At 46.4% G+C, this 21,402-nt stretch overlaps 1 protein-coding gene across 2 annotated transcripts in view; it reads left to right on the top strand.

The window, feature by feature from the left end:
• The window catches only part of lamb2 (laminin, beta 2 (laminin S)), a 212,105-nt gene that overhangs the window by 18,473 nt on the left and 172,230 nt on the right, over nucleotides 1-21,402 (top strand). For both annotated transcript variants that reach the window (XM_072581737.1, XM_072581738.1), the window contains exons 2-3: nucleotides 8,244-8,416; nucleotides 11,338-11,473. In XM_072581737.1, coding sequence (XP_072437838.1) covers nucleotides 8,244-8,416; nucleotides 11,338-11,473 — 309 coding nt within the window. The remainder of the gene's footprint in view (nucleotides 1-8,243; nucleotides 8,417-11,337; nucleotides 11,474-21,402) is intronic.

Here is a 21,402-nt window from a genome sequence, read left to right as displayed (position 1 = left end):
CCCCCAGCCGCAGGACTCTTGGTGATCTTGATGCTGTTCCAGTCCTGGTTTCCTGAGTATTCCTGATTTTAATCTCACTCTTGTTGGTGGCCATGTTTTAAGCTGCATGGGTCTAGTCTCTCAGGTTTCCTCCCTCTCCAACTCTCTTATACAGAAACATTGGAATTTGAAGCAGGAATAGGCTCTGGATGTAGATTTACTTGCTAATCGGGAAGGTTCATTTTCAGATGTTTCATCACCATACTAGGTAACATCTTCAGTGAGCCCCCGGATGAAGCACTGGTGGTGATGCCCGCTTTTTGATTATGTATTTAGGGTTTCTTGGGTTGGTGACATCATTTCCTGTGGTGATGTCATTTCCTGTTCTTGTTCTCAGGTGGTGGTAAATGAGGCATAAATCAATGTGTTTGTTGATAGAGTTCCGGTTGGAATGCCATGCTTCTACGAATTCCCGTGCGTGTCTCTGTTAGGCTTGTTCTAGGATGGATGTGTTGTCCTAGTCGAAGTGGTGTCCTTCCTTATCTGTATGTAAGGATACTGGTGAGAGTGGGTCATGTCTTTTTGTGGCTAGTTGGTGTTCATGTATCCTGGTGGCTAGTTTTCTGCCTGTTTATCCAATGTAGTGTTTGTAACAGTCCTTACTTGGTATTTTGTCAATGACATTAGTTTTGCCCGTTGTCTGTATAGGGTCTTTCAAGTTCATTAGCTGCTGTTTCAGTGTGTTGGTGGGTTTGTGGGCTACCATGATGCCAAGGGGTCTGAGTAGTCTGGCAGTCATTTCCGAGATGTCTTTGATGTAGGGGAGAGTGGTGAGGGTTTCTGGATGTGTTTTGTCAGCTTGTTTGGGTTTGTTGCTGAGATATCAGCGGACTGTGTTCTTTTTGAATACACTGTATAAATGATTTTCCTCTGCTCTGCGTAGTTCCTTTCTGTTGCAGTGTGTGGTTGAAATAATGTTCTAATGCATCTTCTTTTATGGGTATTGGGATGATTGCTTCTGTAGTTCAATATTTGTTCCGTATGTGTTGTTTTCCGGTAGACACTGGTTTGAAGTTCCCCATTGGCTGTTCGCTCGACTGTGATATCTGGGATTGGCAGTTTGTTGTTGTTTTGCTCCTCTTTAGTGAATTTTATGCCAGTAAGGGTATTATTGATGAGCCTTGAAGTTTTCCTTTAATTTGTTTTGTTTAGTGATGACAAAGGTGTCATCCACGTAGCGGACCCAAAGTTTGGGTTGGATGGTCAGCAGAGCTGTTTGTTCAAGCCCCTGCATTACTGTCTCTGCTAAGAACCCTGATATTGGAGATCCCATGGGTGTTCCGTTGACTTGTAGGTTTTGTTGTTGAAGGTGAAATGGGTGGTAAGGCATAGTCCACTAGCTTGACAATACTGTCCTTGCTCATGAAGTTGGTGGTGTTTGGTGTTTGTGTCTTTGGGCCTTCTAATAATGTAGTTAATGTTTCCTTGGCCAGGTTAATGTTGATGGATGTAAACAGGGCTATTACATCAAAGGAGACCATTATTTCATCCTCTTCTATCTTGGTGTGTTTGATGGTCTTCAGGAATTCTTGGATGAAGTAGATGGAGTGGGGTGAGTCTACTCAGTGTTTCAGTCTTTGGTGTAGCTCCTTGGCCAGTCTGTAAGTTGGTGTTCCAGGGAGCGAGACTATGGGTCTGAGGGGGGCTCATGGTTTGTAAATTTTGGGTAATCTGTGGATGCGTGGTGTGTTGGATCCGTCTGGTTTCATTTTTTGGAAGTCGATCTTATTTATTTCTCCAGATATCTGAAGTTTTTTGAGTAGGGCTGTGATTTAGTTCTCTAGTTGTGGGGTCGGGTCTATTGCCTACCCCATATCCTTGGATAGAGTCACAGAGTCATAGAGATGTACAGCATGGAAACAGACCCTTCGGTCCAACCCGTCCATGCTGACCAGATATTCCAACCCAATCTAGTCCCACCTGCCAGCACCCGGCCCATATCCCTCCAAACCCTTCCTACTCATATACCCATCCAAATGCCTTTTAAATGTTGCAATTGTACCAGCCTCTGGCAGCTCATTCCATACACGTACCAACCTCTGTGTGAAAAAGTTGCCCCTTAGATCTCTTTTACATCTTTCCCCTCTCACCCTAAACCTATGCCCTCTAGTTCTGGACTCCACGACCCAGGGAAAATACTTTGTCTATTTATCCTATCGATGCCCCTCATAATTTTGTAAACCTCTATAAGGTCACCCCTCAGCTTCCGACGCTCCAGGGAAAACAGCCCCAATCTGTTCAGCCTCTCCCTATAGCTCAAATCCTCCAACCCTGGCAACATTCTTGTAAATCTTTTCTGAACCCTTTCACAACATCTTTCCGATAGGGGGGAGACCAGAATTGCACACAATATTCCAACAGTGGCCTAACCAATGTACTGTACAGCCAACTCAACTCCTGTACTCAATACTCTGACCAATAAAGGAAAGCATACCAAACGCCTTCTTCACTATCCGATCTACCAGCGACTCTACTTTCAAGGAGCTATGAACCTGCACTCCAAGGTCTCTTTGTTCAGCAACACTCCTAAGGACCTTACCATTAAGTGTATAAGTCCTGCTAAGATTTGCTTTCCCAAAATGCAGCATCTCCAATTTATCTGAATTAAACTCCATCTGCCACTTCTCAGCCCATTGGCCCATCTGGTCAAGATCCTGTTGTAATCTGAGGTAACCCTCTTCGCTGTCCACTACACCTCCAATTTTAGTGCCATCTGCAAACTTACTAACTGTACCTCTTATGTTCGCATCCAAATCATTTATGTAAATGACAAAAAGTAGAGCACCAAGCACCGATCCTTGTGGCACTCCACTGGTCACAGGCCTCCAGTCTGATTCTTTGATACCTGACCTCATTTAAAAGATTCTCCACAATCACCTGATGAAGGAGCAGCGCTCCGAAAGCTAGTGCTTCCAATTAAACCTGTTGGACTATAACCTGGTGTTGTGTTATTTTTAACTTTGTACACCCCAGTCCAATACTGGCGTCTCCACATCATTTAAAAGACTTCTCAAAGCTTGCTGAGATTTTAGGTCAGTCGGCTCATTATCCTGATGTGGTTTGGTATCAAATTCTGTTTGACAATCTGAAGTTTTACTTTATTGTAAAAGTGCAAGTTGTTGTTGGTGATCCAGTATGTTATTGATAGGGTGAAGCCATGGTAATGCACTGTCCAATAGCAAATCAGAAATGCTGGTTGAAGGTCTGTGAGATCGGCTGTTTTGAAATGAAAGGAAAATGGGTCATGATGGAAAAAAAGATCCAGGAGCAGATTCACCTCTGCCTGAGAAGTTCATTGTTCTCATGTGTTTAGTATTTTAGGGGATGGAATTTTCCGATGAAGGATATTTATGTTCAGACCAAATTCCATTTTTTAAAAAAGAAAACAAACAGTCGATGGTTATCATAGTGTGGGAGCATCTCAGAAATAGTCAAAAAGTCACGGAAAACATTTCAGCCTGACCGTATCTTCCATATTTGTCTGGGATGAGAGTGTCCGGGGACAAGTTGTGAGGAAGGGAAGGGATGGGGTAGGCAGTGTTGACTGGGAAGAGAGCACAGGCTGAGAGTCTCAGGATACTGGTCTCAAAATGCTTACTCCAGCCCTTGGATTTAGGATCTGTGCTATGTTGATGGCTGTGTCTCAGAAAATGTCCAAAAACTGACAAGGAATTTGGCAGCTGGCTCCTGAATGTGTATTTTTATGACTGGAGATACGGGTTTAATATATCCAAGAGTTAGATCATTGTATTATACATAGAAATGGTTATTATTAGACAATATATGAGGCACAGTGAGATTGGGGGTGGGAGAAGGACTTAGGGGACTGAATGATAAATCATTAAAAACTGCCACATAGTTTAGCAAAGCAGAAAGAGTACATTCTGGAATTCATTTTGCAAGGAAAAGAATTGAAAAGCAGAAGGGTTCTGCTAAACTTGTGTAGAATCTTGGTGAGAGAATCTTAGAACACTGCTGGCCTTGGGGGAAGTGCAGAGGAGGCTTACAAGAATGGTGCTGGGGATGAAGGGCTTGAATATGAGGAACACTTCAACTTTCGAAGGAGCAGTGTTATGAAAGCATGTGATTTCAAATAAACCTTTTGGTTAATTTATAAAAATAAAAGGGGTCTTTTGCAGAAAGGCAGCTGGTGACTAGTGGAGTTTCGCAGGGGTCCATGTTGGGACCACAACTATTCACGTGATGCATTAATGATCTGGATGAAGGAACTGAGGGCACTTTTGCTAATTTTGCACATGACACAAAAGATAGAAGGAGGGACAGGTGGTGTTGAGGAAGCAGGGAGGCTGCAGAAGGACTTGGACAGGCTGAGCAAGGGGCAAAGAAATGGCAGATGGAATGCAGGGTGGGAAAGTGTGAAGTTACGCACTTTGGTAAGAGTAGCAGTGTAGACTGTTTTCTAAATGGAGAAAATCTTCAGAAATCTGAATCACAAGGGGACTTGAGAGACCTAGTTCAGGATTCTCTTGTGGTTAACATTGCAGGTTCAGTTGGACATTATGAAGGCAAATGCATTCATTGCATTCATGGCAAATGCAACATTAGCATTCATTGCAAGAGGGCTAGAATACAAAAGCAGACATGCACTGCTGAGACTGTGTATAAGGCTCTGGACAGACCGCAATTACAATATTGTGATCAGTTTTGGCTCTCATATTTAAGGAAGGATGTGCTGGCCTTGGGGGAAGTGCAGAGGAGGCTTACAAGAATGGTGCTGGGGATGAAGGGCTTGAATATGAGGAACACTTCAACTGACGAAGGAGCAGTATTATGAAAGCATGTGATTTCAAATAAACCTTTTGGACTATAAATCTCGATGACATCTGACTATATGAGGAGCCATGATGTGGCGATGCTGGTGTTGAACTAGGGTGGACAAAAGTCGAAGTCACACAACACCAGAGTATACTCCAATAGGTTTATTTAAAATCACAAGTTTTTGGAGCGCTGGTCCTTGGTCAGGTGGTCCACTAATAGGAGAGACTAGAGCCCAAGGGCACAGCCTCAGGGTGAAGGGATGCCCCTTTAGAACTGAGATCAGGAGGAATCTCTTCAGCTAGAGGGTGGGGAATCTGTGGAATTCATTGCCATAGAAGGCTGGGGAGGCCAAGTCATTGAGTGTCTTTAAGACAAAGATATGTTCTTGATGGGTAAGGGGATGATGGGTTATGGGGAGAAGGCAGGAGAATGGGATTGGGAAACATATCAGCCATGATCATTTGGCAGAACAGACTTGATGGGCTGAGTGGCCAAATTCTGCTCTGATGTCTTATGGTTATAGAGAGACTGGAGAAGGTGCAGAAAGGTTTATAAGGATGATGCTAGACTGAGAAGAAAGATTGAATAGACTGAAGCCCTTTCCTTAAAAAGGAAAAGACTGAGAGATGAAATAGAGATCATAAAGATGTTTGATAGGATAGATGCAGAGGAGAAGTTCCACTTGTGGTGAAATCCAAAAGTCGGGATCATTAATACAGGTCAGTCATGAATAGATCCCATTTAAAAAATCAAGGGTAATGTCTTTATCCAGAGAGTGGTGAGTTTGCAGATATATTCCTTTGGGGAGTGGTTGAATGACATTGAGATTTTGAGGGAGAAAGAGAGAGAAGACTAGGATGATAGGGTGAGGTGAAAGGACTAAGTGAGGCTTGTGTGGACAGTAAACAGTGGTTGAACTGCCTCTGCTTAAAGTGTTATATCGTGTGGAATTTGGGCAGATCAATGAAACATCAAGTGTTTAGAATGAGATGTTAAGCAACGTCTTTCCCCGGGTAAGGGAACGAGGGAAACAGCCTGTGCTCCTTCTCCTGATGATAGTTCAGTGAGTATTGTTGCAGAGTGTGTGAGTATAGTCAGGAGCTTGCATGGCTGGAACACTTTCTGTAGAAGTTACCTTGCTCTGGTTTTAATAAAAAAATACTGAGAATATAAATCTCATCATCAGTAATGGTGGCCATGAGACCATCACTGATTGTTGTTAAGTCCATCTGGTTCACTCAGGGATGGAAATCTGCCATCCCTACCTGGTCTAGCCTACACATCATTACAGACCCACACAATGCAGTTGGCTCATAACTACCCTCTAGGCAATTAGGGATGGGGGTAATAAATGCTGGCCCATAAATGAATAAAAATAAAAATAGTTGGAGGCATCAGCCAGATATTGAGAGGGCTCACCCTGTACTGTCTTCCAGCACTTGAGACAAATGGCAGAGTGAAAGACATAGTCTGGTTTAAAGGTGCATGTGGAAAACATTCTGAATTACTGTCTGATGGGAGATTTGATGGCTTTTGAATGAAAGGCTGTCCTCAGCATTGACAGACATGTGACACCTGTTGCTATCACAGAGAGCTGGCTGCCTGCCTGACGACCAGTTACATTCTGTTAGTTCTGTCCTGTAGCAGGCATCAGGAATAGCTCTGAGCTCATCCAGCCTCTTGTCCTCTCTGCAGCTTCTCAATGTCTCTGTTATTTAAATAACAGCCCCCATCCAAAAGGCAAGGAAGCCCTTTATGGGTTCTGCACCAGTGGGTTAATTGCATTGTCTGCTGTGACACTGAGGCACACAGACAGTTCAGAAGATTCTTGGTTCAAAGCTAGTCCACACTGATCCCACCTTAAGCTCCAGCATTACCAACACTGACCTGGATTAAGGAATTAAGAAGTTCCTCAACCAGAGAATGGGCAACACATTACCATAGGGAATGGTCGAGGTAAATAATATTGAGGCATTTAAGGGGAAGCTGGATAAACACAACGAGAAAGAAATAGGTGCACTTAATATTTGTAAGTGAGAGGGGGTAGTGAGAGGGACAAACAGTGTGATCACAGTCACACAGTGAGCAATGGATCTACTGGATTATAACTTCCAAACTGGTGTTAAGACAATTCACATTTCCTGCTCTTGTGTTTTGGGTCAGTTCACACTCCTCAGCTATCCCATTACAAATGAGCAAGAAACCATTAGTGGAGAAGGAGCATCATGGTCTGGAAAAGACAGAAACTGAAATGAAAGATATGCAGTAATTGCGTCCATAGCTTCAAGCCCAATTCTAATACTAAGTTCATATCCTTGCAGATTGGAACACTCTGCAGGAGGCCAAGTAGCGAATGTGAATGCATTGAGCCACCTCCCACTGGCAGATACACCCCCGGTGGTACCACCCTTTGCATGAACAAGTTGCCCTTTAGGTCCTTTTTAAATCTTTCCCACCCCCCACCCCCCCACCTTAAACCTATGCTCCCTCGTTCTGACTTCCCTAGCCAAGGGAAAAGAACTTGCGTATTCACATTTCTTGGTTTCTTTGCCCTTTCATTTACACTGAGAGAATGGACAGAGAGAGAGAGAGACAGAGAGAGAGAGAGATGTTTTCTAATGGCTGGTGCTAAAGGTCTCTGGCTGCTCAGTATTTACAGAGGTGGACCAATCTGAAGTCTGTCATCAGGCCATGTTTCCTGAACTCAAAACTCCAGGTGCCACCTTGACGCAATAGTATACTAATCTCACTGCTCCAACAACATTGCCTTGTCCAATTAAAAAGTTGCCACATTATGTTTTCCAAGTTGCAAAACTCCTGGTGTTTCAGCTAAATAGCGGAATCTAACGTCTCGTTCATTTTAGGATCCAAAAAGGAATCTATGAGGTGCCTTACACTGAGTGCTATCTGATTTGCTGCTGTATCACATAGTTTCTTCCTAATGTGTTCCCTTACCAGCTGAATAAGCTGTTGCAGTCAGAAAGCTCCCCCACTTCTGCACCCCGCTATAAAGACACAACACTGGTCAGCTTTGAGTGAAGCCAGCTTACCAGGATGAAACGAGACAAACAGCTCACCCTGGGTGGGGGAGAATCTGGCTTCGTGATCCTATTGGCTGTTTAGAATCTTTATTGAACTTCCAGTCCCTTTAGTTTTATACTTTAAACCCCTTGAAATAAAAGCTAGCATACCATGTGTCTTCCTAATTGCTTGCTGTTACCTTTCTGATATTCTGACACACACCCTCAGACAGACACACACCCACTCCTTGCTTTGTACTGAGATGACTAACTGAAATTATAAAATGAAAGAACACAAATGAAAAGTAAGGTTGAAGGGTAAGTGATGTTTATGGTATTGTGAAAATTACACGACTCCTGTCACAGTGATTAATCTCTACCTCTCTCTCTCTCTCTATTGTCCAGTTGTGGTAGGGACAGGGTTTGCTCAGGATCCTGATTCGGTCCATGGCTGTGCCCAAGGGAGCTGCTATCCAGCTACTGGGGACCTACTGGTGGGTCGTCAGAACAAGCTAATGGCCTCGTCCACCTGTGGCCTGAGGAGACAGCAGCCGTACTGCATCGTGAGTCATCTACAGGTATGTACACCCACACTGGAGGTGTGGCTGGGTATCTCTGGGCATCTGCACCTTGCCAGCACTGCTTTGACATAGATTTAAACATGTAGCATTTGATTATGTGACACCATTCCGGACACTGAATCAGGTGACTTTTAATTACATGACATTTCGTTACTGTTTTTATATTCGTCAAGTGTCACAGTAACAGCACTGATAGAATAACTATCATGTTTACTCACAAGATGAAAGAACAATATTTTAAAATAAATATAGGGAAAAAGGAACGAATAATTTAAGGCAGCATTTCTCAAACTGTGGATGCGAACCCCAGCTGGAGCTAATGTGCCCCCGCCCTGAACCCCACCCGCGCAGGACACCCAGCTCTGCCCTTGTGCTACTGGGCTCTCACTTTCAGGAGCTTCCTCTTCTTTTCAAGACCATTCAGCAGCTCGGCCTCCCCATCAGAATGCATTCCTGATGAAGGGCTTTTGCCTGAAACATCAATTCTCCTGCTCCTCGGATGCTGCCTGACCTGCTGTGCTTTTCCAGCACCACTCTAATCTTGACTCTCTCACAGACATAGACACACCCACACAAACAGACACACACACACATCTGCAGTACCCACTTTTGCCCGCATGAATACAAGAGTATGGGTGTGAATATATTTGTTTGTGTGTGTGTGGATGTGTTTATACCTGTTTGGGTGTGTCTTTGTGTATGGGGGTGTGTGTGTGTGTGTGTGTGTGAGAGTGTGGGTGTGTGTGTGGGAGTGTGGGGTGTATCAGGATGTGTGCGTGTGTCAGTGTGTGTGAGTAGGTGCATGTATGTAAGAATATGGATGTGAATATATTTATGTTTGTGTGTGTGGATGTGTTTATACCTGTGTGGGTGTGTATGTGTGTGTGGGTGTGTCTGTGTGTGTTGTGTGGGTGTGTCTCTGTGAGTCTGTGTGTGTGGGGATGGGGGTGTATTTGTGGGTGTGGGTGTGCCAGTGTTTGTGGGTGTTTGCGTGTGTGTGTCTGTGTGGGTGTGTCTGTAGGTGTGTGTGGGTGTTTGTGGGTGTGTGTCTGTGTATGTGGGTGTTTGTGTGTGGGTATGTCTGTGTGTGGGTGTGGGTGTGTTTGTGGGTGTGTATGTCTGTGTGTGGGTGTGTGTGTCTGTTTGTGTGGGTGTCTGTGTCTGTGAGAGAGTGTGTCTGTGTGTATGTGTGGGTGTATCTGTGTGTGTGTGTGTCAGTGTGTGTGTGTGTGTGTGTGTGTGTGTCTGAGTGTTTGTGGGTGTGTGTAGTTTGAGGCAGTGATTGGTAGATGTGATGTCACTCATACGTAAACCCCTGAGGAAAGGTTCCAACCTGAAACATCAACTCCCCTGCTCCTCTGATTTGCTTAACCTGCTGTGTTTTTTCCAGCTCCACTCTTTATCCACTCTGCTAACAGTCCATTCATGTGATATTTCAGACAGTGTTGGCAAAGTGAGTGATGAGCTTACATTAAAGGTAGAGAATAATGGAAAATGAGATTGACAGAGGGTTTAATAGTTTCAGTTCACAGCTTAACTAAGCAGCTGCTGAGTAGAGACAGAGAGATCCAGTTTACTCTGAGCATCGTGATCTTTAGCTGGAGAGTTCAATGGATGCTGTCCAGCCAGAATTATTGAGTGAAGGTTATCTATAGCAGGCATCTGTGCAGAGAGGTTTTGGTATCTGCCTGTAGTGAGAACTGAATGAGGCAGGATGGGAAGATGGACAGGAGATATGAAGAGGGATGCCTTTCCCTGAAGGGTGAGCTTACTGAGTGCCCTGTCTGAGCTGAGCTGGAAGCTGATACACAAGCCTAACCACAAGTCCTCCTCACAACTGAACCCTGGAGAAGGATCGGAGGATCAACCAGAGTTGCTGCTCACCGTCCCAACTCTGTCAGTCTTGCTGGGAAAGCTAAACATGAATATTCTGTTGATTGAGATCAGCTGTGATGTGCATGGTTGAACAACTTATAAACACTAACTGTCAAAGCACATTAATAATGGTCATATGGTTAGAAACTATACCAACGCAGAGTCAGCACCTGAGGAACTGTCCCCCAGTGAGAGTCAGTGTATCTGTATGGGACTGTCCCCCAGTGAGAGTCAGTGTGTGTGTGTGTGAGACTGTGCCCCAGTGAGAGTCAGTGTGTGTGTGGGACTGTCCCCCAGTGAGAGTCAGTGTGTGTGTGGGACTGTCCCCCAGTGAGAGTCAGTGTGTGTGAGTGAGACTGTACCCCAGTGAGGGTCATTGTGTGTGTGTGTGTGTGTGTGTGTGACTGTACCCCAATGAGGGTCAGTGTGTGTTGGACTGTACCCCAGTGAGAGTCAGTGTGTGTGGGACTGTACCCCAGTGAGGGTCAGTGTGTCTGTTGGACTGTACCCCAGTGAGAGTCAGTGTGTGTGGGACTGTACCCCAGTGAGGGTCTGTGTGTGTCTATGGGACTGTACCCCAGTGAGAGTCAGTGTGTGTGTTGGACTGTATCCCAGTGAGAGTCAGTGGCTGTGTGAGACTGTACCCCAGTGAGAGTCAGTGTGTGTGTGGGACTGTACCCTAGTGAGAGTCAGTGTGTGTGTGGGACTGTACCCCAGTGAGAGTCAGTGTGTGTGTGGGACTGTACCCTAGTGAGAGTCAGTGTGTGTGTGGGACTGTACCCTAGTGAGAGTCAGTGTGTGTGTGGGACTGTACCCTAGTGAGAGTCAGTGTGTGTGTGGGACTGTACCCTAGTGAGAGTCAGTGTGTGTGTGGGGCTGTACCCCAGTGAGAGTCAGTGTGTGTGGGACTGTACCCTAGTGAGAGTCAGTGTGTGTGTGGGGCTGTACCCCTGATGATAATGTGAAGAGGGTGTGATTGCATAGCACTTGATTTGTCCAATGTTTGAGAGCCATGTATGATGTGTTCGTTTATTCCCGAGCAGGATGAGAAAAAATGTTTCATCTGTGATTCCCGTAAACCGTATGATCGACTGCGAAATCCCAACAGCCACAGAGTGGAAAATGTGATTACAACGTTCGCACAGTATCGTAAAAAGGCCTGGTGGCAATCAGAAAACGGTGAGTCTGGGAAACATTGGAAGAAAGTGATAGGGTAGAATCTGGTGTTAGAACTGACCTTGGCTCCTTCTGACTGAGTCAGGGAACTGACCTTGGCTCCTTCTGACTGAGTCAGGGAACTGACCTTGGCTCCCTCTGACTGAGTCAGGGAACTGACCTTGGCTCCCTCTGACTGAGTCAGGGAACTGACCTTGGCTCCCTCTGACTGAGTCAGGGAACTGACCTTGGCTCCTTCTGACTGAGTCAGGGAACTGACCTTGGCTCCCTCTGACTGAGTCAGGGAACTGACCTTGGCTCCTTCTGACTGAGTCAGGGAACTGACCTTGGCTCCTTCTGACTGAGTCAGGGAACTGACCTTGGCTCCTTCTGACTGAGTCAGGGAACTGACCTTGACTCCCTCTGACTGAGTCAGGGAACTGACCTTGGCTCCTTCTGACTGAGTCAGGGAACTGACCTTGGCTCCCTCTGACTGAGTCAGGGAACTGACCTTGGCTCCCTCTGACTGAGTCAGGGAACTGACCTTGGCTCCTTCTGACTGAGTCAGGGAACTGACCTTGGCTCCCTCTGACTGAGTCAGGGAACTGACCTTGGCTCCCTCTGACTGAGTCAGGGAACTGACCTTGGCTCCTTCTGACTGAGTCAGGGAACTGACCTTGGCTCCCTCTGACTGAGTCAGGGAACTGACCTTGGCTCCTTCTGACTGAGTCAGGGAACTGACCTTGGCTCCTTCTGACTGAGTCAGGGAACTGACCTTGGCTCCTTCTGACTGAGTCAGGGAACTGACCTTGGCTCCTTCTGACTGAGTCAGGGAACTGACCTTGGCTCCTTCTGACTGAGTCAGGGAACTGACCTTGGCTCCTTCTGACTGAGTCAGGGAACTGACCTTGGCTCCTTCTGACTGAGTCAGGGAACTGACCTTGGCTCCCTCTGACTGAGTCAGGGAACTGACCTTGGCTCCCTCTGACTGAGTCAGGGAACTGACCTTGGCTCCTTCTGACTGAGTCAGGGAACTGACCTTGGCTCCCTCTGACTGAGTCAGGGAACTGACCTTGGCTCCCTCTGACTGAGTCAGGGAACTGACCTTGGCTCCCTCTGACTGAGTCAGGGAACTGACCTTGGCTCCCTCTGACTGAGTCAGGGAACTGACCTTGGCTCCCTCTGACTGAGTCAGGGAACTGACCTTGGCTCCTTCTGACTGAGTCAGGGAACTGACCTTGGCTCCTTCTGACTGAGTCAGGGAACTGACCTTGGCTCCTTCTGACTGAGTCAGGGAACTGACCTTGGCTCCCTCTGACTGAGTCAGGGAACTGACCTTGGCTCCCTCTGACTGAGTCAGGGAACTGACCTTGGCTCCCTCTGACTGAGTCAGGGAACTGACCTTGGTTCAGTTTGGAGTTTTCTTGGCTCTGAATCGAAAAGTTTTGGGTTTGGGTTCTACTCCTGAACACTCAGGGAGTACAAGTGCAGGAATGTATGACCCGAGTATTCTTAGATTAGATTCCCAACAGTGTGGAAACAGGCCCTTAGGCCCAACAAGTCCACACCAACCCTGCGAAGAGTAACCCACCTAGAACCATTCCCCTAACTACATATGACTAACGCACCTAACACTATGGGTAATTTAGCATGGCTAATTCATCTGACCTGCACATCTTTTGCATTGTGGGAGGAAACCGGAGGAAACCCACGCAGACATGGGGACAATGTGCAAACCCCACACAGACATTCGCCCAAAGTGGGACTTGAACCCAGACCCCTGGCGCTGTGATGCTGTAGTGCTAACTACTGAGTCACTGTGCCACCCATTTTGCTGATGGATCTCATGTTTTGTTGAAGTTTTTTGTCTTGCCCTTTTCAGACAATTCACAAGTTTACCAATTCCAGGGGAAAACTAACATTTATATTGCATCAGAGGAGAATGTTGCTTGGCAACTGGAATTTGATTGCTGGAGGCATTGCCATGGAGATTGCTTACAATTATGCTAATTGACAGTTAACTGCCATGTTTATTTAAATTTTAAATTAGGCAGGTTGACTCTGGTTAGGATGACCCAGAGAATGCCTTTAGCTATTCTGTTCAGTTGGAACAGGTGCAGTGTGTGTACATTTTCTTTCTGTCTGTAAAGGGCATGGCCTTGTGTATTAGTCCCTGGAGCTGTGTGAGCACCTCAGGCTGTCAGCCTAATGCTGTCAGTGTAATTCTTCACACACTCTGAATTATCCAGCAAATGCTGACCAATGTTAGGATCACATTTACATACCTGATATACCCAAACTCCCCTCAGGTTACCCAAGTAAAGAATCTCAAATATTACAGCAGCAGGAGAAACCAACTGTACCATGTGGCTGGTATGCAGTAGCAACCCAGTGGTCTTCACCGCTAATAGGAAGCCAAAACTGTGTTCTGTCTGTCACAGAGATGAGTTATGTGGTATATGAATTTCATTGACAGTGTGATACCAGGTAAATGGGACAGATGTCTAAAAGACTACTGGTTCATATTAAACAGGATGTCTCTTCGACTGATTGCTCTCACTGGGGTACAGTCTCACACACACACTGAATCTCACTGGGGGACAGTCCTACATACACACTCTGATTCTCACCGGGGTACAGTCCCACACACACTGACTCTCACTGGGGTACAGTCTCACACACACTGACTCTCACTGGGGTACAGTCTCACACACACACTGAATCTCACCGGGGTACAGTCCCACACACACTGACTCTCACTGGGGTACAGTCCCACACACACTGACTCTCACTGGGTGCTGGAAAAGCACAGGAATGGCTTTTGCCCGAAATGTCAATTTTCCTGCTCCTCGGATGCTGCCTGACCTGCTGTGCTCTTCCAGCACCACTCTAATCGAAACCCTGGTTTCCAGCATCTGCAATCCTCAATTTTGCCTGCAATAAGTAAGAAACTGACCATACCCGAGGACTTAACGTTTGTAAAATTTGCAACACAGTGTTTAGCTTCGATGTGATTCTGCAGCCACAGGGCTTACACACACTGACTCTCACTGTGGTACAGTCCTAAACACACTGACTCTCACTGGGATACAGTTCCCCACACACACTGACTCTCACTGGGATACAGTCCTACACACACACTGACTCTCACTGGGGTACAGTCCCACACACACACTGACTCTCACTGGGGTACAGTCCCACTGACACACTGACTCTCACTGGGGTACAGTCCCACATACACTGACTCTCACTGGGATACAGTCCAACACACACACTGACTCTCACTGGGGTACAGTCCCACACCCACATACTGACTCTCACTGGGGTACAGTGCCACACATACACTGACTCTCACTGGGGTACAGTCCCAAATGCACACTGACTCTCACTGGGGTACAGGCCCACACACACACTGACTCTCACTGTGGTACAGTCCCAAACACACCAACTCTCACTGGGGTACAGTCCCACACACACACTGACTCTCACTGGGGTACAGTCCCAAACACACCAACTCTCACTGGGGTACAGTCCCACACACACACTGACTCTCACTGGGGTACAGTCCCACACACACACTGACTCTCACTGGGGTACAGTCCCACACCCACACACTGACTCTCACTGGGGTACAGTCTCACACACACACTGACTCTCACTGAGTTAAGCATAAGAGAAAATCATGAACAGAAAATCTCCTTTCACTTCTCCAATTTGATGGCGTCACAGATGTTTATATGGTGGGCCCAGTCTGAAGCAGTGGAACAGTAGGTTCAGTGTGTGAGAGTGTTGCTTCTCTCAGAACAAGCAGCATTTGGCCACTGTACTTTTCCTGTTCCTCTCTCTGGAATGTGTGACTGGGCCAGAAATTGTCCGGGCCAGAACTGTCAGCCTACTGCCACATTTCACAGGGAAACATATATCCGCTGCGTTAGTCAGCTCCTGGGCCACAGAGATCGTGTTCGCTGGTCACTGAATGGATGCCCATTCACAGAAACTTTAACCTGTCCTTTCTCACAGCTGTTTCAGTGTTAACTCTCTGCGAAGTTCCCTCCTGCTTATTTCTATCTTCCCTGTGGGATTGAGGGTTGGAGGGTGGAGGACAGTATAAGGTGAAGCCATCCTCTAACCAACTCGCTGTGCCCCTGGGGTTCAGAGAGACGCACTCTTCATTGTAACCAGCAGATCATTATTCCTGAACAGAGTCTAAACAGCATGTTGGAACATGGGGAGTCTGACGACCAAGGTCGCAATCCTGAATGTGTAATGCCCACACACAACCCACACACACACACATTCTCATAGCCGACATGCTGACAATCTTGCATACGTTTGGACCATGTAGGTGCTGACAGCCACAACTCCTCAGACTGAAACACTATATTCCTATACATCCATACACTCTCGCTCACACTGAATCTTCACTGGGTTATTGTGCTCAATGATGATCAGGAACCAGCAGCTCCTTTCCCACATCCTGCTTTCCATGATTTCAGGGCAACTGTCCAAATTGGTGTGAGCATCAGGCACCATCTCAACCAATCAGCAGATGTTGTAGAGTGTTTGAAGAGTTCATGTAGCAATTGCCATGACCTGAGGACATTTTGAAACTTTTACTCTGGCTAATGTACCTCAAAACCTCACTAATGTCCCTGAAAAACTTAGACTCTGGCTGCACCATTTCTTGTATTACAACAATATGTGCACAGCAGGATCCCATAAACAGTATTGTGACTGTGCACAGAGAATCTAATTCTGCTGAGGACCGAAAAGCTGGGAAGACAGATAGGACTTACATTTCAACAGCTCACCTGAAAGAGGGCATTTTTGACAGTGCAGCACTCCCTCAGTATGACACTCAAACTGTTGCCCTGGATTTGGAGTGGGGCTGAAACTTGCAGCCTTCTGGATGAGAGAGAGAGTGCGTGTGTGTGGGTGTGTCTGTGTCTGTGTCTGTGTCTGTGTGTGTGTCTGTGTGTGCGTGTGTGGGTGTGTCTGTGTGTGGGTGTGTGTCTGTGTGTGCGTGTGTGGGTGTGGGTGTGTGTGTGCATGTGGCTGGGTGTCTGTGTGGTTGGGTGTGTGCGTGTGCGTGTGGGGTGGGTGTGTGAGTCTGTGTGGGTGGGTGTGTGTATGCCTGTGGGTCGGTGTGTGTGTGTGTGTGTCTGTGGGTGTGGGTGTGTGTGTCTGTGTGTGTGATAGAGAGAGAGGGAGGAAGAGCTTCTGACAGAGCTGTTGTGCTGGATTGGTGTCAGAGTTTGAGCTGGGTGTGGTTCGTATATTAAGACTTGTCCAGCACACCTCTGCCAGATCAAGTGGCAATCACGTGAGCTCAGTGCTTCTGCCTTTTCCATTCACCCCTCTGTGAAATGCGTTTATGGAAAGGAATTCCAGATTGTTCTATAATGCAAGCTCCTGATGTGTCGGTGGAAAATTCCTCAGACTCTGTTAAGCAGTTAAACAGGCTGCACTGTCCGTGTTGTGCTGCAGCTGTAACTATGGGTCAGAGATCGAGGGGAATGGGTCACACAGCCAGGAAGTTTAGTTTGGGGACTGTTCAGGATCAGGTGGCAGCTATGGGCTTCAATTATCGTCTTGTTTCAGCTGAATTCCTTTCAGCAACAACTCTTGATGTGGCCTGTATTGTGATCTGGCAGGGAGTGCCAAGATGTGAAGGGGCCTCCCAGGGCAAGTTTCAGTCAATTCACTCCTTGTGTTATCTGTCTTTGCTTCCTTCAGCACACAGGTCCTTCAGCTGAAAGAACTGATTATCAATGTTTTAAGTCGCCTCTCCTCCCCCTTCCTTTCTTTGTACATACCTCTTCCCTTTAGGTCCCACACCCCTCCCCTCCCCCATCCCCTCCCCACTCTCCCCTCCCCTCCCCTCCCCTCCCCCTCCTCGGCACATCCTCCTTTCTTCTCTGTACCCCTCCCTTTTCCCCTTCCTTACTTATCCAGAACTGCAACTTCATTCAGTCCAGAAGGAATGTGTCACAGGGTTGTTCCCAGTACTGCTGGGAAGTGGACGGAATACTGGGAAAGGAAAGAGGGAGAGTAGAAGAGGAAAGGGGAGTAGAAAGGAGTGAGAGAAGGTGGCAGGGAGGGAGAGTTGGGGGGGGTGGTTGGAGGAAGGAGGGGAGAGTGAAGCTCAGGCCCTCAGAGTGGATCAGAGGCACCAGTACATGGCCATTCAACCCATCTGGTCTGTGTTGACATTTACCCTCCATAAACAAACAGATCCAATTTGATCTCCCATGTCTTAGAAAGGATACGCTTGCCATTGACAGAGTAGAGCAGAGCTTCAGTCGGCTGATACCAGAGATGGCAGGACTCTTGTAAAAGGACAAGTTGGTTTGATTTGGCTCAGATTCACGAGAATTTTAGAATGAGAGGGGATCTGATTGAAAAATATAAAATCCTGACATGGCTGGACAGACTAAATGAAGACAGCATGTTATCCCTGGCTGGAGGGGGTCAAGGACAAAGGGTCATTGTCAGGATTTGGGGTAGGCCACTTCAGACTGAGATGAGGAAACATTTCTTTCAGAGGATGTGCAACCTGTGGAATGCTTTACCACAGAAGGCTGTGAAGGCTGGGTCACAGGCTTGATTCACACCACACAAATGCCAGGCAGTGATCATCTACAATAAGAGACAATCTAACCATGCACACAGACTGCAGCAGTTCAAGAAGGCAGCCCATCACCACCTTCTCAAGGGCAACTAGAGAGAGGCAATAAATGCTGCTCCACTCGTAATGCCCATGTCCTATGAGTGATTAAAATTCAAGAAAGTGATTGATAATTTTTTAGGTTTTAATGAGATCAAATGCTATAGGGAAAAAGCAGGAATATGGTGTCAAGAGACCGTGTCAGTTGTAATTATATTGACTGGGCGAGCAGACTCAAAGGGCTGAATGGTCTACTCCTGCTCCTAGTTTCTATGTTTCCATCACCTTTACCCATCTTATTGCCTGCTCCCTTCAACTTGCGGTCCTTCTGGAATGGGAGATTTAAATACACAGACAGCCTCAAGATCCTGAAGCAGGGATTCTTTATTCCACTGATATCAGGTCCTTATAAATGTGAATGGAAATTAATAGGAAAACAGGTTATTTACATGGTATTGAGCCTATGTTTCACATTTAATTGAGGAAATCCTTTGTTAGTCTCTCCCTGTCTGCATGAGGTTCTTGTCTCACAAAGACACCCTTTCATCTTAAGTTCCAGTCATCTCTCTGAGTCTGGTGCTCTCCCTCATCATCACCTCATACAGTTTGGAAAAAGATCCTACAGTCCAACCTGTCCACACCAACCAGATATCCCAATTTGATCTAGTCCCATTTGCCAGCACTTGGCCCATATCTCTCCAAACCCTTCCTATTCATATACCATCCAGATGCCTTTTAAATGTTGTAATTGTACCAGCCTTCACCATTTCCTCTGGCAGCCCATTCCATACTCGTACCACCCTCTGTGTGAAAAAGTTGCCCCTCAGGTCCCTTTTAAATCTTTACCTTCTCACCCTAAACCTATTTGGACTCCCCCACCCCAGGAAAAAGACCTTGTCTGTTTATCCTACTCGTACCCCTCATGATTTTATAAACCTCTATAAGGTCACCCCTCAGCCTCCGATGCTTCAGGAATAAAAGCCCCAGCCTGTTCAGCCTCTCCCTATAGCTCAAACCCTCCAGTCCCACAGCATCATTGTAAATGTGTTTTTGTTTTTGCCTGGATTGCTCGCAAGACAAAGCTTTTCACTGTGCCTCGGTACACGGGACAATCAATTCAATTCAATGTTCTCTCAAGTTTAACAACATCCTTCCTACAGAAGGGTGACTAGAATTGTGTTCAGTATTCTAATATTGGCCTCACCAAAATCCTGTACAGCTGCAATATGACATTCCAACTCGTCTACTCGATGTTCTGAACAATGAAGGCAAGTGTGCCAAATGCCTTCTTCACCACCCTGTCTACCTGTGATGCCATTTTCCAGGAATTATGCACCTGCACCCCTAGGTCACTTTGCTCAGCAACACTCTCCAGGGCCTACTATTAAGTGTATGACTCCTGCTCTGATTTGTCTTACCAAATGAAACACCTCACATTTAACTAAATTAAACTCCATCTGCCACTCTTTAGCTCATTGGCCCATCTGATCAAGGTCCCGTTGTACTTTGAGATAATCTTCTTCATTGCCCACTACACCATCTATTTTGGTGTCATCTGCAAACCTACTAACCATACCTCTTATATTCACATCCAAATCATTTAGAGAAATGACAGCGGTGGACCCAGCATCAATCCTTGTGGTACACCACTGGTCGCAGGCCTCCAATCTGAGAGGCAACCCTCTACCACTATCCTGTGATTCCTACCTTTAATTGGTTAGTTCCCTCTGGATTCCAGGTGATCTTACCTTACTAACCGGTCTACCATGCGGAACCTTATCGAATGTTTTGTCCATATGGACAATGTCTACCACTCTAACTTTACCTATCTTCTATGTCACCTCATCAAATAAAATGCAATCAAGTTAGTGAGACACGATTTCCCATGCACAAAGCCATGCAGATACACACTTCTTTGTTTGAGATTTGCTGCTGACAAATCCCCATTACAGACAGTAGCTATTCACTAAGTAGTTGTGTCACCAGCAGGTGTAATTGCACCATGAAGGCCAGGATGTGTAGGTTCACATTAGAGGCAGCATTCCCTTCATGCATCACCAATCTGAGCAAATGGTAAAGCTGCCTCTGCCTGGGTTTGGCCGCAAGAGCTGATTTCCTCTGCTGGTACCTGAGTCTCCAATGAGACTGCAGCAGCTTCAATCTCCCTCATAGGTATTACCCATCTCAACACCTGGGTCTTTCAAACTTCCCCACTATGACTGGATTCCTACATCATGGAGTGCTGCCAACCAAGCCAGACTTCACCCTCGGTCCAATCAGATGAGGGCACAGTTTTTGCACCAATCAGTGACCCTGGGTTTAATCCCATAACCTCACAACACCCTGTGTGACAGACTCCTTCCTGCTGTGTCCCAAATTTCAGAGATTAAATAGCCCTCAGTCCTGACTTTTTGACTAATTCAAACAATCTGCTTTCTCTACATTACTGAAGTGGGATTCCACTGCCTATTTACTTCAGTGCATGAGAATGAATTTTAATTTCAATGGGGGTGGAGAATTGGCTACCCATTATATGCCCAGCTTGTTGACCCTTGACTAATTTCACAGGATTCCCTATGATCAACATCCTGGGGGTTATCACTGACCAGGTTTTGGATGGGACCAGATAAAACAACTGTGGTTCCAAGAGCATGTCAGAAGCTGTAAGTTCTGCAGCGAGTAACTCCCCTCCTGACCCCCCCAAAACCTGTCCACCATCCACACGGCACAAGTCAGGAATGTGCTGGAATACTCCCAACCTTCCTGGATGGGTGCAGCTCCAACAACACTCAGGAAGCTTGACACCATCCAGGAGAAAGCAGTCTGCTCTTGGGTAGCAATTCCATAATCCTCCCTTCACCACCACTGCTCAGTGATAGTCATGTGGACTGATACCTACAAGTTACACAGCAAGAAATCACCATGTCCATGGGAACTCAGCGCCTGATGGGATTAAGTCTATCTTAATTTGCCAGCTGATTCTTGGCCATATATTCCTCTGAAGTTGTTTAAAATATAATATCACTCACTGGTTTGGAAATGTGCTGGAGCTGTGTGGTTTGTAACCTCATCACTGGGTCAATGTTTGGAGATTGCCTCTTAGTGTGCGAATGTTACATTTCTGTGTTACTAGCATAGCCTTCCTGTAGCTCTCTGACACAGCAGCCTCGCAGTCTGACCTGGACTTGGTGTAATCTTGTGGTACTCGGAGCTGAACTAAAGTGTCTCCAGGTTGATGCTGGTCAGGCTGACAGCTAAGTTTTCCAGTCTTGGCTGCTTCCTGGTA

This window comes from Chiloscyllium punctatum, chromosome 12, assembly GCF_047496795.1.
Source record: "Chiloscyllium punctatum isolate Juve2018m chromosome 12, sChiPun1.3, whole genome shotgun sequence".
NCBI classification, from domain to species: domain Eukaryota; kingdom Metazoa; phylum Chordata; class Chondrichthyes; order Orectolobiformes; family Hemiscylliidae; genus Chiloscyllium; species Chiloscyllium punctatum.
This window is presented reverse-complemented; position numbering and strand designations above follow the sequence as displayed.